The 18,737-nt window shown below is 34.9% G+C and overlaps 1 protein-coding gene across 1 annotated transcript in view; it reads right to left on the bottom strand.

Annotated features, from left to right (window-relative positions):
* The window catches only part of LOC149799650 (membrane-associated guanylate kinase, WW and PDZ domain-containing protein 1-like), a 209,479-nt gene that overhangs the window by 186,063 nt on the left and 4,679 nt on the right, over positions 1-18,737 (bottom strand). The window contains exon 2 of the mRNA XM_089958995.1: positions 9,313-9,426. Coding sequence (XP_089815121.1) covers positions 9,313-9,426 — 114 coding nt within the window. The remainder of the gene's footprint in view (positions 1-9,312; positions 9,427-18,737) is intronic.

Genomic DNA, 18,737 nt, shown 5'->3' on the forward strand with positions numbered 1-18,737 from the left:
GCTTAACTGCACATTTGTTATCTGTGATGCTGTTGGCAATGATTCACAGGCCACATCCAGCCCACAGCCCAGTTTTATCTGATTCATTTGCAGTATCTGGGTACACTTCAAAAGCGCTATTTGGCCAGCACCCTGGATGAAGTTGCACATGCCTGATCTAAAGATATTCTTCACATATTTTACTTTTCCTGGAAGGATTTGCCCCAAAACATGTTGAAAATTAATTTTCTTGTTTATAAAGGAAAACCTGTTTTTTCTTTTTAGACCACCTGTCTTGAAAGACAGGTTTTCTATATGCAGATTTATTGATCATATAGTGTCTTGAGAGAACCAACCTTTCAGGAAAGAATATTTTTTTAAAAAGAATGTCGTCTTTCAAGACAAGTTCTACTCAATTATAGCAAATCACAATTATAGGAAATCACAATCAAACTTTGGTTGTTTAACTTTTCTGGCTAATCTTCAACTATTCTGATTAATTGTCCCATCACTAGTCAGTATCAAGTGCCCGCTGTTATTGACCTGACCGCAAGTGAGTTAGTCATTGATAGGCAGAAAATGATGTCTAAGGACTACTGTGCAGACCTACTCAAATCGATCAAGGCTTTCTTCGGATGTAAAATTTCTTGTTTAATCAATTTAGTGCTTAAATACACCAAGCTCAAATAAACTATGTTTTTGTAGAAACTAGAAGTCAATTTTGACAGATTTCCCAGAAGTCAACTTCGACAGATTTACTCTAACCTTCCTAACACCGATCTTCATCCATTTCATGAACCCTGGTCATTATTTTGCATCAAGTTACAAATGTGTATGATTTCAACATGTATAGATAAGGTAAGCAAGATTAATTAAAAATGTGTCTTTGTATAAGTGAGCAAACAAGACAGATGAGGCTAATTCAGTAAACCTACTGACATTTATGTCACTATTCTTTTGGCACTGATTAATCAATGAAACAGTGTATCCAACTCATCATGTGCAATCTATCCTCTTCTCTAGACAGTCTAAATACATACTAAGGCTGCAATATTTGTAGTGTTTTTGGATTTTTTTTAAATGTAGCTTTAACAATTTGAGTTACATCACTTCAATGTCTGCAGTGTGACAGTTGACAGTAATGTCTAATGCTGTAGCATTATACCAGACACATAGCATCGTGTCCCACCCAGTAACATTATCCTGACACCAGGCAGACCAGTCCTAACTCTAACCTCCTAACACAGCACCAAGTGAGGCAGCTGCCAGTACCATTTTTATAAGTCTTTGGAATGACTCAAGTGGGGTTTGAACCTGCGACCTACCACATCCGAGGCAGATGTTCTAACCACCTAGGCCACAGAAGCAGTCTGCATCATTTATAAAAATAGTTTAATGGGTATATGGTATTACCATCAGTCCCTTGAAGGGACTGATGGTCTACTGACCAAAAGAATTTCATGGAATTCAACTTAAGACCATTTCCCCCTTTTAACAGCTGAGTGCTAACACCTTCACTGATATTCTTTAGTGATGGCATGATTTTCAAATTAGCTGCTGTGGTGGACATATTGGATAACAGATTGGCACCTTTTTCATTTAGGACCAACAAAATGTCAGTAGTACTAAAAAGAAATTATAATAAGTCTTCTGGTGTGTCTGTATGTATGTCTGTATGTATGTATATATGTATATATGGGTGGAACAATGATGCATCTTTCCATCTATCAATAAATGACGTGAAGAATCAATACAAAACCAATGCTTACCCTATACAAGCTACTTAATCTTCAGCAGCCATGAATAATTATTAGTTGTTTGCCTTTTCTTTAAATTGAGAATTCATCTGAGACACCTTATTTCTGTCAGTTCAACAAAATCACTGTTGACAACACCTTCTTACCTTCCACAGAATAACTAATGATGACTAACTCACATGGTTTGAAATCTGCCCCACCCCACTAATTCCAAGCCAGTTATTATAACCAGCCACCATAGCATAAACACATACGAGACATTACATACTTGTACCTCGTGTATGATTTAAATACTTTTCGGAACACTTAGTAATCATTTTTATGTGAAGCTTCTATATAATTCTGTATCTTGCCTATGTGGATTAGACCAGCTTGACATCGTAAGTCATTCAGTAAAACCCAATGCTGGTGTGACCATCAGTTTGCTAGGTGTAACTGTAACAAAATTTTCAAATATTGGACATCAGATCTGCACCATTTTCTTCTATCACCAATCAGACAATGTAAGAAGTTTTTTTAATGAAAACCCTATGCTGATATGACCATCCAGTCAGTAGAAGTAGCAAGAACAAGATTTTAAAGATGGCTACAGTGGTGGCCATTTTGGTTTTCAGACTGGCACTATTTCCATTTAGGACCAACTAGCCATTATAACATGTATTTCTGTGTAAACCACACATTCGTTTGAGCAACAATTCAGGCTGAATAGTGCCAAAAAGACTTTCAAGATAGCTGCTATGGCAGATTTATTGGATGTCTGTGTGGCACCATTTTCATTCAGGACCAACTAGACATCATAAGAAGTCTTCTGGTGAAAGCCCTATGTCAATATGACTTTCCATTGAATAGAAATAGCAATAACAAGCCTGGCTGCAGTAGCATCCACACTGGATGTCAGATCAACACCATTTTTGTTTAGGGCAAACTATACAGCATCAGAAGTTGTTGTGGGGGGTGGGAGGGTGAAAACCCCATGTCAATCAGACCATCTATTCATTAGGAGTGTGCAGTGTACTCCCATGGTCTTTTACCATTGTGGTCTCACTACAATATCATTTCAGCAAGTGAGACCTTATAACCCATTACACTATGTGCTTTTTTATCAATATGCTTTTATGTTTAAAGCTATCTATTCAACAAACATTGTGTTGACTAATTTAAAGCCTGTTACTCAAATGACAGCTGTTGTTACCTCTTCTTGTTTATTTAATTAAGATAATTATGGAAAGTTACTCATTCACTTAACCCTTATCTTCCATACCAAATGCTGGAATGTGACCTTTAATACAGGTCTTGACTTGGCACTGACTTTGTCACATGATTGGCCAACAATCAGAGAGTCTGCTGCTTGCGTTATGTATAACAAGGAGGAGAAGTAATTTGGAGAAAGTCAGAGAGGAAAAGAAGGAAATGCAAGAAATAGGAGATAGAAGAATACCACAGATGAGTAGAATACAAAGACAAATTAAAAACAATCTCACACTGCTAATCAAGTGATCCAATAGGCTATTAAAGGGTCGAGTGGAAGGAGTGTAATTGGGAATCTGAATCATTTGATTACTGAATTGTTATCAAATTGTTATTCATTAAACTTCAACCTTTTTGTATATTTAACCATCTAACCGTCGGCATTACTGAATGGGTTGCTCGGAGCTTTACATCATACTTTCACTAATTTAACTTCCAACCAAAACTGAGCCTGGGTAGCACTTCTTTAATAGTTTAAATAAAATACTGGGAGCACCCCACCCCAACTATATTAATCCTCACAACATGCAAGCCATAGAAAATGTGCATGCCATATGCCATACACAACATGCATACAGTACACCATAGACAATGTGCATAAAATACATCATTTACACTGTGCATACCATTCTTCTTTTATTGCATTTGCTGAATATACAGATTCTGATGAATTACTATAAAACATCATTATGTATGTATGTATGTATCATGTATGTATGTATCATGTATGTATGTATGTATGTATGTATGTATGTATGTATGTACGTACCAACGAAAATAACTAATAATTAAACTGGACATTTGATCTCGACATCTGTGCCATATACATGCTCATTTACAAATTTAACAATTTTGTAAACTAAAATAAATGTGTCATAAGACTGCAATCAGAAACCAAGAGTCCCTCAAGGGACTGACACTCAACTGGCCGAAAAGAATTTCCAGAAATTCAAAAGACCATTTCTTCTTTATAACTGTTTAGTGCTGAAACCATATTTCTAAGCAATAACAAGATTTTTAAATGAGCTAATGTGGCAGAACAACCAGTCACTGGAAGGTTGATAATTTTTGGTGAAAAACTGTATGAATGAATATGGCCATCCATTCAAAAGTAGTACTAACGAAATTAAGGTGGATGCAATGGTGACCATATTGTGTGTCATTTCAGTACTATTGTCAATGAAGACCAACTAAAAATGATCTGATCTTTGGTGAAAACCTCATGTCAATACTATCTTCAATCTAGGAAAAGCAATAACAAGATTTTCAAATTTTCATAATGGACAGCATGGCAGCCAAAATGGGTGTCAGATTGGCACAATTTTAATTTAGAATCAACTAGATGTCTTAAGGAGTCTTCTGGTAGTAACTACATGTAGATATGACTTTCCACTGAGTTGTAGCAACACAATAATTACCTGTTGTGGCCATACTGGATCTCAGCATGCACCATTTTCATTTAGGACCAACTAGTCATCATGAAAGGTTAGTACTACAATGCAAGACATAGCACATGGTATTTCTGTTCTAGTGCTATGTCTTACTACCCAAGAAACAGGCTTGTATAGCATGTTCCGATGTCAGCTGAAATTGGAACAAGTAGTCATGGTTTCAGGAATATCTCACACACTTGGCAGCCTTCCACAAATTGGTATGTAATTAATATACTTACTGTGCTGTTTTTATCCTGGTGGAATCAAAATCTCACACTAGCAAATGTATGCATTTTCATGTTTTGTTAGTCAAGGTATGCCAAAGTATTTTCATGTTGGGGATATGTTTCTTGAACTAAACGAAACGTTGCTTACAGTTCCAATAGGCTAAATATATTTTTATTCGTTTCGTTAAAAAAGAATATTTCAATTTAACCCGATTTCGGCATTCCCGTCTTTCACCGCTTTCCAGACAAATGAACTGTATGCCAATTAAACTTGAAAACAGGTCCATTTCTTATGTGAAAATCTGAACTTATTAGAGAAGACATCAAAGTCTGACTAAAACATTATGACTTTACTTTGTAGAAAAGCTTCGTTATTTTAGATGCCAGCTGTGTGAGATATTCCTGAAAATTTTACTTCCATTACTATGTTGGTCCATCAAAACATGCTACACAGTGCCATTATTTAGGTAGTAAGACTCTGATGCCCAAACCATAAATATCAGCATCAAGGTCTTACATGTAGGGTAGGGTTTCTGAAAAACAGTCATTTTTGAAAAACAGCTGTTTACTGTTTTCAATTTTCAAAAAACAGCTGTTAACAGCTGTTTTTACTGTTTTTTCCATATTTTCACTAATTTTACAGTCAATAGCTTATTTTTGTGACGAACACCGTTTTATTATATATCTTTCGTGATAAGTTCTAAATCAATACATTTTTACTTCTTATAATAATATTTCAAGAATACAAGTGCATTAAGCGACTTGTCTGAGAGACACAATCTTAATTTTGTACAGAAATTCGTACAGACCAAAAAAACTCTTTCAACGTCCGTTGATGTCAGCTTAATGGATAGAACTGCGTTGTACAATTTCTGGAGATTTTCAGTGCGCTGGCCAGAGTTCCTGAAGAGCGTGAATTCGGACTTGAGCCATTTGAAACTGTCTTGCCCTCTGACTGCAATTGATGATCCATCTTTTTGAAGCAACAAATTCAATTCATCTTGAAGAGACAAGTTCACACTTTCAGCATCATTTGACGACTGTTCAACGACATCTTCTACTTCGTTGACTTCAAACTGACGAGAGGCTAGATTTCCTGTGACATTCAGCGTAGTTTTTGACGGGGTGACAGATGGATCTTTGAGACTGCGCAGGAGATTCGTGACATCATTGTTCAATCGCTCTTCAACGCGACACTTCAAATTTTCCATGAGCTTGGTACTAATGTCATTATTCAGGTTAGAGAGCTTGTTGAACATGAATTCTAAAATTGTGTCAGCACTCATCAACATCATGTCTTCTCGACTTAGATTCTCAACAGCAAGTTTCACAGGTTCCATTGCCTTCAGAAGAGTTCTGAGAGCGTCAAAATCCAATGTCTCAATGTCTGTTAGAAACAGTAAAACAGTTTGGAAAAAAACAGCTCTTTTTGATTTTGGACGAAAAACAGCTGTTTTACTGTTACTGTTAAACAGTTACCAGAAACCCTAATGTAGGGCTACATGAATGTTCTTCTAGTGAAAACACCACGCCAATCTGACTTTCAAGATTTTCAATATGGTTGCCATGATGGTTATACTGGATGTCAGATTGGCATCATTTTCACTGGGGCAGACTGGACTTCATAAGAAGCCATTTAGCGAAAAGCCCATGTCCTCATACTGATATGACCATCAAGTCTGGAGAAGCAGCAATAACAAGACTGCCAATATGGCCACTGCAGTAGTTATAATGGACGTCAAAGGCACACATTTTTCAGCAAAGACCAACTATAAAATGGGATATGTGTGATTGTGTGTAAAGTTCCATGGAAATCCTCATGGTAACTTAGGAGAAGTAGTGATTACAAGCTTCAGAGCTGTTGCTAGATATTTTCTATTTTCTTTAGAGGGGAGGTATCCCACACCTGCCTTGGGATGGGGGGGGGGGGCTAATAAGGAGGAGAAACACAGAACAGTAGCAGATGGGTGACAACATTATTGTAAGGTATATGCATAAAACAAGCATTTAATGACCTCATATCACTTCTAACAAATATATAAGGCATCTGCACACTTAATTTAGTTTGCTGAGCTGGTAAATATTCTTCTCTGCCTCTTATCAGTCCACTTCCTCAAAGCCATTCAGAATGGAAAATCATCAATATGGCCCCTTTGCATCTGAACAATCATCAGTTTATTCACTGTTTCTGATTTTAACCTATTCCTCAGGGCAGTGTGAATTCTGTTTTTGAACAAAATCCCCTCAACTCAAATCCCACAGCAATTCAGGCCAATTTAAACAAATTAGGGAAGTGGTCTTCATTATATTTGAACATAATTTTCCACAACTCAGTCATGTTGTCCCTAGGATATCTGTGTGTTCTGATCACATTTGCTGCAAGGCTTTATTCAGCCAAGGTTGCACAACCAACAATGACAGCTTTACTGGTTACATAAACATTTTCTTGTAATCTCCAAAATGTCGAACAAGATTCTCCATTTCAGTTAGGCAGTGATCAGCAACATCTTCTAGAGAAATGATAATGACTTTTTCATTTTTTTACCTCTCCGAGCAGCAAAACAGAACCCATCCTAAACGAGTTTCACTGCAGAGACATCTAGGTGCTACTTCTGAAATGTCATGCTGACAGATGCCATAATGTCCATCAGGAAATAAAGTATGGCAACAAACTTATTGAGTGTGGGATTCTCATGTATATATATGCACATGTTTTTATGTCCCTTTTGTGTTATTCAAAGTAGCTGACAAGATGCTTCTGTAACTGGTAAACTGTATACAATATGCAATGCCATCATATGAATTTCATGTACTTCTTTCATAGAATATTCGTTTACAACCAGCACATTAGTTCAGCTGACCCTGAAGATGACTTCTTAAATTACCTGAACAATTCCTTCAAAACGTCATAAAAAGTTTCATTTAAGTATATTACCTGTTATGCAGCCATTTAAGAACACAGGTAAACCCATCCAACCATTTTCACTAGTAAATGGATTATCTTTTTTATATTCTCAACAGAAACATATAACCTAATTCAATTTGTTTCTTTCCTTAACCAGTTGCAGGTACTCAAAAACTTGTCTCAGAATTGTGGTACCTGTTTTGTTCTTTGTTTTCTCAGTCTCTGGTTCCCCATTCATGTGCCCAGTGGATGAGGTGCAGATTATTTCTCTGTCATCGGTTTGTGCTACATCTTCAGTTTGCATCAGAACACAAGAGCTTTCATTTTGCTCTATAATATCGATCATAGCAGATGATTATACCGTAAAGAAATCAGTTATCTTCCATTAGGAATTTCATAAAACGTGCTGCTTGTTATACTACATAAATTTCTGATATGGCTGATCAGTGGATTAGTTTGTTTTATACACTACCAGGAGACAACTAAATTGGATCCCTTTTTATGAACACATACAGCATATCTCAATTATACTGATGCTTGTATTCAAACAATAAATCTACCAAAGTATGGCTTGACTTAAATCACTGGCAAAATGGATGACCAAAACTTAATATGACAAACCTTTATTTTTAATTGGGAGGGATGTTAGTGCAATGGGTAAAACAAATTATGGGAACTGCAAAAACATCGCTGACCTTTCCCTCATTGGTTTTGAGACTAGCTATCGTTGTTGCTCAAAAATACAATCCTGCAAAAGGCAGCATCTCTCCAAACTTGTCCTAATTGACAAATAAATGACAGACCATCCCTTAAACTCTTCTGGTCTATAACCAACAGAACCATAATTTTTTGTACTAAAATGTATCATGTGAAAATGTTTCTATTTGAACTATAATAAAAACAAGTTTATATACATGTAGCTTCAAACTTGAATCTTGCAAATAAAAAAAGATATTAAATGCCCTCACACAAAATGTATAATTAGAAACGAAAACATGGTTCATGATGCAAGAACAAACTCCTAAGTCAAACAGGGTACATAAGTCACAAAAACTCAATTGAAAAGTTTGTGAAAATCAAATTTGATCATTGTCATATTTCAAGCTTTCAAATACAAGAGTACACACATGTCCATGCCAGCTGTGTTCCTGTCCACTTGAAGAATCAGTTCAGAATGCATAGTAATCAGATGTTGTGCTGTCAAGCCAGTACAAATGTGCACCTCCTATACAAAAATGTAATTTTTTTAACTTGCTCTCATTAATATGACCTAGGTCTTCATAATATAAAGCAGATCAAATCTATTTTCACAAATAAGTAATGTATCGATGGGAAAGAAACTGATGATTTACATGACATGCATATCATATAAAGATGGAGAGCAGGAGTGAAACGATTCACCAATGTATCAATAATTTTGGCATTTTGATAAACACACCAATCCTGTGGAAGAGAATCAATTCAAAATTATATTTACCTATTAAAAGTTACTTTTGATCTTCAATGGTCATGAATAATTATTAGCCGCTTGCCTCTGTATTCTTTATATTTATTGATATGCATCACATCACAGATCATGTACAACAATATGTATTAATACATGGCATAGGTATGATGTTTGACCCCTAATGGAGAGAAAGCTAGACATCAGCAACACCACAAATGACCTCTCCAGAACATGACTGTGACACCAAAAAATTGGTGAACAGTGAATTAACACTAATACATTTCCTTCATCTATGATTACGCATAGTAATACTCACATGGCACTGTCCTCATGTAAAGATTGTCTCGAATGGTTTGCTGGAGATCATGATCTATTGAGCCCTTGGAAAATCTGGAAGACAGGTACAGCCTCAGATCTTTTGGCAGGAGACCTGAAAAAGAAAGATGCTGGGTTTTGGGGGGAATATTTTCACCTTCTGCAAAGTAGAACTAACAAATTCACAATAAGATATTATTGCAAATGAGTTTTATGAATAATTACTTTGAGAGAAGAACAGTTAATCATGGAATGATATGACTAACACTAAAGCAGCAGTAAATCTGGGGGGAAAAAACTGACATTTTCTAGTAAATTTAATAATTTTGAGTATATCAATGTTTTTTATTTTGTCACTACTTTTACACATATACATATGCAGACACATTTACTGATAATGTTGATGTGATTACATGGTTTTCTGTTAATAAACACATGTAACGATGTCAGCATATTTTATTATAATGTATCTAAAAACCACCACAGGGTCTATTCTGTAAAATGCGTGAAAGGGGAATTTTCTAATCCATTTGAAAAATGGGAACATTTTTCTAAATATAGGATGGATTTAATGAAGACAATGGTAGGGTTAGGAATGCATGATTGCTGAGCATTCAGCTGATTTTTCAGTATGATTTTTAAAATAAATCTGCAACCATTGTGTTTGAATAGATCCTGCTGGAACCACGATCACTTCTTGTAGTCAAGACCAGTAGTTCCCAAACCTTTTCAAGTATGTGGACCCCTTCTTAACATCAAAAATTTAATGAGATCACCCATATGCTAATAGCTGTGATTTTAGGCTCCCTTGGAAGAACCCAGCAGACCCCATTCCCTTGGTCCATGGTGCACTGGTTTGGAGCCACTGGTCTAGACCTAGACAGAAACCACATCTAATATACTTAGCCATACACAGACAAATGTAAAGATTTGATAATGTTTTTTAACCGTGTGCTTCTTTGGTTGTATGCTGTACAGCATGTATCAGATCAAATTTAAAGATAAACAGGCATGAAAATTTGTTTAACTATTGATATTTCTACCCTGGATCTGTGATAACCATCTTACTTTAAAATTAAATCTCCTGATCAAACATTTTAGATCTCATGAATTTACCTTTCTAGTCTACCATATGTATTTTCTTGTTCAAAACAAGGAAAAATAGCACTTAATTTCATCAAAGTCTTGTCAATGTTTTTATGAGCATTTTAAAAGACTATTTTTCTTTAAACAAGGAAATTCACTCCAAAAGATGCTGATGTATTTAGTATATAATCTTATCCTTATTAATTTTATCTGGCTTATGTTCATGCTGCCTTGGAAGTAAATGAATTAAAAATTAATAACAAAATCGTAAATAATTACTATTTAGAAGTATACTGTTGTACATAATAATTATAAAGTTCTACTATGTTCATCAGATGGACGTTTGATCAATGATGTCTGCTGACGTAAACATGTAAATGCATGCTTAATATTTCAGACGAAATCATTGTTTTCATGTTTCTTTATTATTACATCTTTGTATCCCAACCCCTCCTTCAGCCCAATGAAAAAGTAAAGAGTCACTCATGTATCTGAAAGACAAAATCATTGTTTTTTGGACAAGCCAACATTAAAATGTACATTTTCAAACTTTAAAATAATGCAGTCTGGGCTTCGGTGCTTTCTATAGAAGAAAAACAATATACATCATAGCAAGAAAGCTGGGGAGGTTCTCCACCCATATTTTAGAAATGTTTATTTTTACATACATTTTTCAATTTCAGTTCTTTTTTTTCTCCCCTTCAACATGACATGCTTTTTGACATACTTTTATGCAAACAAACTTTTAATTGCCATCAACTGTTTCCATATTCAGCTGATCGTAAATGCTACCACAAAAAGTATTTATCCATCAGAGTGTTGTCTATGTTTCAGGAAAGGAATAAATCTAATTCCTCCATTTAGATGATCTGGGTATTGACAGTCAGAATTACAAGGCTCCCACTGCCTTCTTTTCACCTGTATGATTGAGAAATCAACAAATCATTGCAAAAACTGTAGTAACTTATCATAATAAGTTCTTTACTGCTACTAGCCGATTGTCTGAGGAAAATGGTGGATGTAAGCAATGCCTGCAGGTGTGTCTAATTTATGCTGCTGATTGCTTATTTGATCAGCATGATTGACAAGTGGCATAGGTCAATTGCTGTTTGTAATTCTGTGCAGTCAACCAGAACAAGTGCTAGTATAAGCATGTACACTAAAACAGTCATTTAAAGGTATGTGGGTCCTTATACATTTTTGCCAATGCAAAACAAAAAAGAATAATTCTATTTTCAAAGAAGATTTAACCTTATTGGACGTGCTTATTTGATAGCGATCACCAACATCAATTATCACACTGCTTTACAAACCTAAAGAATAAAGTTTGCCTGCAGACAGTACCTGAAGCACATATATTTTAAATACATGCAATTTTTTTTATAAAAAATCTGATATTTTTTAATCTCAAGGTTTATATCTGGTTATTTTACTAATTTAACAACTTATTACAGGTAATAAACACTACATACAAAATGTAAATATATATAAAACATATATTCCAAAAACAAAGTTTGTTATAAAACCCTGTTTGATACAGACTAGGGTCGGTTCCTTGGATGCAGAATGCATATAATTTCTCAAAACTAGCCCAAAAAGAGTCATGGAAAAAAAGGCAGAAGTTATGGATCAAATGATCAAGTTTAACCTTTATCTCTTCAGTAAACTGCTCTTATATTCACACACACACACAAATACTGTATTTTCAGATGAAGCTGCCACTAAATTTTCTGCTTAACTGGCCCTGCTACACCCTTTTGCAAAAACATCTAGATATTTTTTTGCAACCCATAGTACATGCAGGTCATTTGATAAACAGCACATATGTATTACCAACTATAAATAATAACTACTGTATATACTAGCGTGTAAGCCAAATAATTTAGGAAAAAATAAATGCCTGGAAGAAGCGGGGGGTCGGCTTATCCACGGGCCAATGTCTAAACTTTAGTTGTTAGGTCTTTTTATTGACTACTGTAATGGCTGTAAATCTTGGGACAGGAAACAATAGTTTTTTCTGTCTCCTAAGACACAGGCATGTTAAAAAAAAATACCTTTTGGTGACACGACAATTATTAAACTGTTATAAAGTACTATGATTGATTTTTGTCATTATTTTGCATGTGCATATTTTCTGATTTCTCCAACTCAAAGTTAAATAAAGGTAAATACAGACTTCATAATTTGCAGGCCAGTTGAGTTTATGAGGGAGACCATGCTGAAATATAACGTACAGTACTTAAAGTGCAAAACGTGCATAGCATCACTTAAATCCTTACTTATTCCCAAATATATTATATGCAGATTTTGCTTTGGTCAAACTGCACAATAGCTGAAGATTAGTCTTAAATAAACAAGCAAGAAAGCCAGCGTGGCTAATTAAAAGTTAACCATTATCCATGCAACTATTTTGTGAAAACGACTGGCCCTCCATCGTAATTCAAAGAAACCATGTTCAACACTATTGTGTGTTACGCAAGCACCAGCAATTGATTGGCAAATAAAGGATTCCCAATTTTGTTCAACTAAAGGTACCAAAATAGCCAGCCTCATGGTACAGTACATGTGGCTCATAATGTATTTAGCATTGTTTATTATAAAACATGTATTCTGAATTGTTTCTTTCATCGGAATGGAGCTATAGCATATGGAGTTCAAGCATTCGTAGTGATCATTCTTGAAAATGAAATTAATTGTGGACGATTTTATTACTGTTGTGGTTTATTATTATTTTTTTCATTATTGTAGAGGTAGAAATGATTACGTGAATAATGTTTAATCATAACATTCTATTTAGTGAGGAAGCGAATTCTTTATAGTAAAGTAATTATTTCGTCATAACAATAATTCACAGGTGATCCAACAGAACATGTAGGACTCTTCTTGTTTAGAAGAAATGAAAATCAAAGACATAATGTAATAATCAGACGTTCTTTACAACAATCGGAAGATATTATGAAATCTAGAGAAAGGCGTGGAGCGACCCCAAAAATGGGGAGGGGTTTTTTTCCCTTGAGGCGTGAAAATTAACAAAGTATGGTTCAAAGTCGCTTACATCAAAGCAAACTACAACTCAGATTTTACGGTATTAGAAATGAACTGTTGTTTGTTCATTGTGTTGTCATACTGGGATTACATTTTAATGAGTTAGGTATTTACAATTTCAAAGCAAAGTAAAAACGCAATTACCGGATATAAAATGTCCAATGCAATAATGCATTAAAAGAAACAATAATCGATTCAAAAGGGAGAGCTAGTGTTACAGCAACTAGCGATTGCTAAATTCTTGTCATCATTCGATCAAATTATACATAAATCTAAATTAGGCAGAAACAATAAGAAAATATAAAATTAAATAAATTACTTTTCAAATAAGCTTATACCATTTCTTTTTCATAATCATGCACACCAACCTCGAAATAAGTATACATGTATTTTTTAAATGTAAGTTTGCCTAAATAAATGCATTTAGAACTTACCTCGTGCATCTTGAGATGTCTCTGAGTTGCAAGTCGGCTTATATGTGGGTCATGCACTTTTTAGTGTTTATACCTGTTCAGCTTGGGGGGCGGCTTATCCGCGAGTATATAAGGTACATGTAAATATCACTTTGTCATAACAATACATTTTCATTATATTTTATGGCAACAAATTTGGAAGCTCTGCTGATTCAGGACCAACCAGCTATCTGATTAAAATCAGATCTCCATGAAGATCTGACATCAACCGCTAAGGGGTCATGTTCTGGTGACCTTTGAATTAGCCAATGGAAATGCATCTTTCACAAATCTTAAAGTGAATCAAAACATTCGGAACTTATTGATGCACTTGAGCCACAATGTTCAGTCTCCCAAATGCAAAAGATATAAGACTACCTGATTGGCTGATAAAATTAGCAATTATAACATAAGTCACATGACCATGAACCCTAAGTGTTTGCTGTAAGATCTTCATGTAGGACAGCGGAGATCTGACTGATTTAAATCAGATTGGACCAACCAGATATTAAAATTAGTATTCTGGTGAAAACCCATATTGATATGGCTTTGTATTTAGGATAAGCAGTGATAACAAGCTTTTCCAGATGGCTGTCATGGTGGTCATGCTGGATTTCGGATCCGCACCATTTTCTTTAAGACTTCTGGCAAAAATCAAAAATGTATCCAGAAGTAACAATAAAAAGGTTTTCAAGATCACCAGTATGCTGGTCATAGTGATTGTTAGATCAGCAACATTTTTCATTCATCACCAATCAGACACCAATTTAGAAGTCTTCTGGTGAAAATGTCATGCTCATGTGGCTTTCTCTTCAGCAGCAATAACAGAAAGAAGATTTTCTAGCAGCCATACTGAAAGTCCAAGTGGAACCATTTTTCATTTTAGAACCAATCATACATCATAAGAAGTCTTCCAGTGAAAACCAAATGTTGATTTGGCTTTCTGTTCAGGAGTAGCAACAGCATGATTTTATTGACAGCTGCAATGGTGGCCATTTTGTGAGATCAGCACCAATTTTATATACAATCAAGCAGACATCATACTTAGTGTTTCAGTGAAAAAACCATGTTGATGTGACCATCCATGCAGGAATAGCAATAACAAGATTTTCAAGCTGGCCGGTGTAGAAGCTATATTGGATATCTGATGAGCACCATTTTCATTTAGAACCAACCAGACCTTGCGATGAATGCGTGCATGTAAAGTCTCATTTCAATCCTCCGAGTAATCTAGTAATGAAAAGTCTCATTTCAATCCTCCGAGTAATCTAGTAATGAAAAGTCTCATTTCAATCCTCCAAGTAATCTAGTAATGAAAAGAAACTTGAGCCAAGGACAGAAAGACAAAGGGCCATCCCATCAAGCTCTTCTGGTCTATATGCAGTTTTCCTTAATTTTACAAGTAAAAGGGTTTTAACCCAAAACAGGAGAGATTTTGTGTTTTTACTTCAAAAACATTTACTGATTTACTGAATATAGGTGGGTGCTAGCAGAAAAGTTGTCGGGATAAATCCTTGGACCCAGGTACACAACACCAGTGTGTGTGTGTGTGTGTGTCTCTATATATATATATATATATATATATATATATATATATATATATATATATATATGAACAGTAGAGCTAAAAAGTATGTAATAAACACAAATGTTACTGGAAGTTATTTTTCACTTAAGCATGACATTATTGACCTGTTAATTCTGGCCAGTTCATATTGATTTTGTGTAGGTGTGATATTATTGGAAAATAAGGTCAACAATTTTCTATAGTAAATGTTGATCACCAGCATTCCATCAGTTCTTCATGGACATTGTGCACTTAATAGGAAATTAGGCCACAGGCAAATCAAGGGCAATTAAGACATGTTCCAGCCCAAATCAATGTGTCATAAAAATGTACAAGCTGGAGTTTCATGTGTGCAAAATTGTTCAAATTTATGTTCTACACATCAAAACTTGAGGGTGGGCGTCTTTTAAGAACCCTGTTTGGGATTTCAGTATTTGATTCTTGAGCTTCTGGTGTCAAATGAATCCTCAGTCTGAAATCTAATAATAACCCTGACACTGCATCATCAAGCTAAACAATGATGATACTAACAATAAAACCACACAGAAATGGAAGTTTTCTATAAGAGTGCAATAATTATTGATACTAGCACAGAAAGGAAAGTATTAAATATCAAAAAGAATACCATGGCATAGTGCTTAGTTAATTATTTATAAACCGCTCTGGTGGCCTAGTGATTAGAGCATCCTCCTCAGATGCGGGAGGTCATGGGTTCAATCACTGGCTGAGTCACACCAAAGACTTACAAAAATGGTACTCACAGCTGCCTTGCTTAGCGCTCAGCATGAACAGGTTAGTTAGGACTAGTTGGCCTGGTGTCAGGATAATGTGACTGGGTGGGACATGTCTGCAGCATGATGCCCCAGTGCTAAACATCACTATAAACTGTCACACTGCTGACATCATAGCAATATGACTGAAAAATTGTTAAAGCTACATTAAAAATCCAAATCACACACTTATTTATAAAGTTCTACTTTCAAAACGCTGAATTCAAGTGCAGGAAAACTGTTGATTTTCAACATTTCTGCTTGACATTTCTGTGGAAATAAAATTCCTGTTGCATAATGTAACAGCAGATCTGGGACTGTCCTGTTTGTTAGGAGTAACCGGATGAACAAACAAGACAGACGTTAGAAGCTGACGTTTTATGCTTCTTATTTTGCAGCTTGACTCTGCTTATAAGCCAGGATATATGGTACATTATTAAAATTAATTTCTTATCACATGCTTAATTATTCACTGTCATCTTACAGTTTGTATCACCTTAAGTGACTCTGACAATTGCAAGTGCCTATTGGGAAATTAATGGACATCCACTAAAGAAAACTTGGAAGTGTATTTTTCACATTTTTTATGTAAAAAATGCATGCATTGGGTCAATTATTGAGACACTTACAAAAAAATCATACACTCATGCCACAACACTATAAATGTTCTAGGTGCTGGCAAACGGCCTGTAGTTAAATATATTATCAATGAACCAGTCATCAATTGATCATAAAAATAATTTAAGATTCATCATGAAATTTGATTCACAATTCAAAGGGTACATCAGGTCTTTTAAATAAAAAATTTGCTATAAACATTTCCATCAGGAGTCACTGTTCCTTTTTCACAGCATTTTTTTTTAAAAATGGGGAGTCCAAATCTCATTTTTACTTAGAGTCTGAAACTCTCATCAAGGGTCAAAGGAAAATCCTGCACAGGCAGATAAAAGTAGGTCTGACAACAACCCAATTAAGAAAACGTGGAGAGAAACAAATTGCAGTAAACCCATGTTAATGTGTGAAATTGCATTCTCTCCCAACAATGTAATATTGTAGTATACTGTATAAAATTTAAGAAAACAGAGATCATAGATTTAACAACAGATATGAATTATCCAGGAGCCAATGACATATTAAAAAATCATGCTGTGCAAACAATTTAAATTGCATTAAAGTTGTCCAAAAATTTAAAGAAAGAAGGATGTTAAATTTTGAAATTTGCTTGATTTTGCATTCAAAAAAATTGTCACAGGTAAACAGGAAACATATCTTTTCATCCATTATCAAGTGACATGTTGTCCTTGGTCTTGTCCAGAGGTTCACTTGTCAGTCACTAAAATTGTGTTATGCCCCCAACATATTTCATTTACAATAGCTATGAATAACAACAATAGATATTACCGCATCCTCTCTATATATTGCATTCTTTCTTCATGCTATCAATTCTTCCTGCTCTCCTTTTAACATAAACATTTTCTCTATTTGTTTTGTTCCCCCCCCCCCTTTTTGAAACTGAATGGTAGTCTGTGGGATGGATCCACAACTCAGGGCTACCTTGTAGGGGAAATATTTTTAAAAGTTTTTTTTTTTAACAAAGATCATTTTTGTACTTTACCTACAACAATTATAAGAAGGTGATCACATCTGTACATGTTTTAAAATGATAAGCAGATGACAAAAGAGTAAGTGAGAAACACCAGAAGGACTTTAGACCAGAAATACATAGGACTGATAACTTTCTGTGACATTTATATTAAAGCTGAACAAAGCATGTCACTGCAGCAAAACAAATATGATTAATATATCTTGAAATATTCAATATTCAACAATTATTAATTTCTTTATTTATTCATGGCTGAAATGTCATTATTCATATCGGGGGCACATTTAGGGATCATGTTTCATGAGTTCAGATTAGTCTCTTACAGTAACAATGAACTATATTGTGTAACAAAATGAGAAGTTAATGTTTGAAAATGGCAAATACTTTTTCTTTGGAAAATAAACTTGGTTCATGGTTTTATATCTCATCTTAAATTATGCAGGGCTGTCAGGGAACCAAACTACAAAGCCAAATGCATATGAAATTCACTGTTTCTCCCTGTAATGCATCCCTATGATGTGCCCATTTTCTTCCAGGATGCTCCTCCTTTTCATATTCTGGTCAGCCATGAGCAATCTGCCTAACAGATAAAGGCTAGACTTAAGTAAAAGGCATGAAGCTGGTGGGACTAATTAACAGTTAATCCTTATCAATGCAATTATCTTATGAAAAGGACTACACATTGGATGGCCACTTGTAATTCAAAGAAACCATGTTCCATTAAGTGTGCATGAAAACACCTGCAAATGAATGAAAAATTAACTATTCCCTATTTTGTTATAAAGGTGTTTGAATAAAACTGGTGGCAATGCAAATATAAATCAGGAAAGTAATCAAAGCTTTCTCATAATTTGATACAGACAACACTGGACAATCACCGACATGCAATAATACTGATAACGG

This window comes from Sinohyriopsis cumingii, chromosome 5 (assembly GCF_028554795.1).
Source record: "Sinohyriopsis cumingii isolate HCF-2022 chromosome 5, ASM2855479v2, whole genome shotgun sequence".
In the NCBI taxonomy this organism is placed as follows: Eukaryota; Metazoa; Mollusca; class Bivalvia; order Unionida; family Unionidae; genus Sinohyriopsis; species Sinohyriopsis cumingii.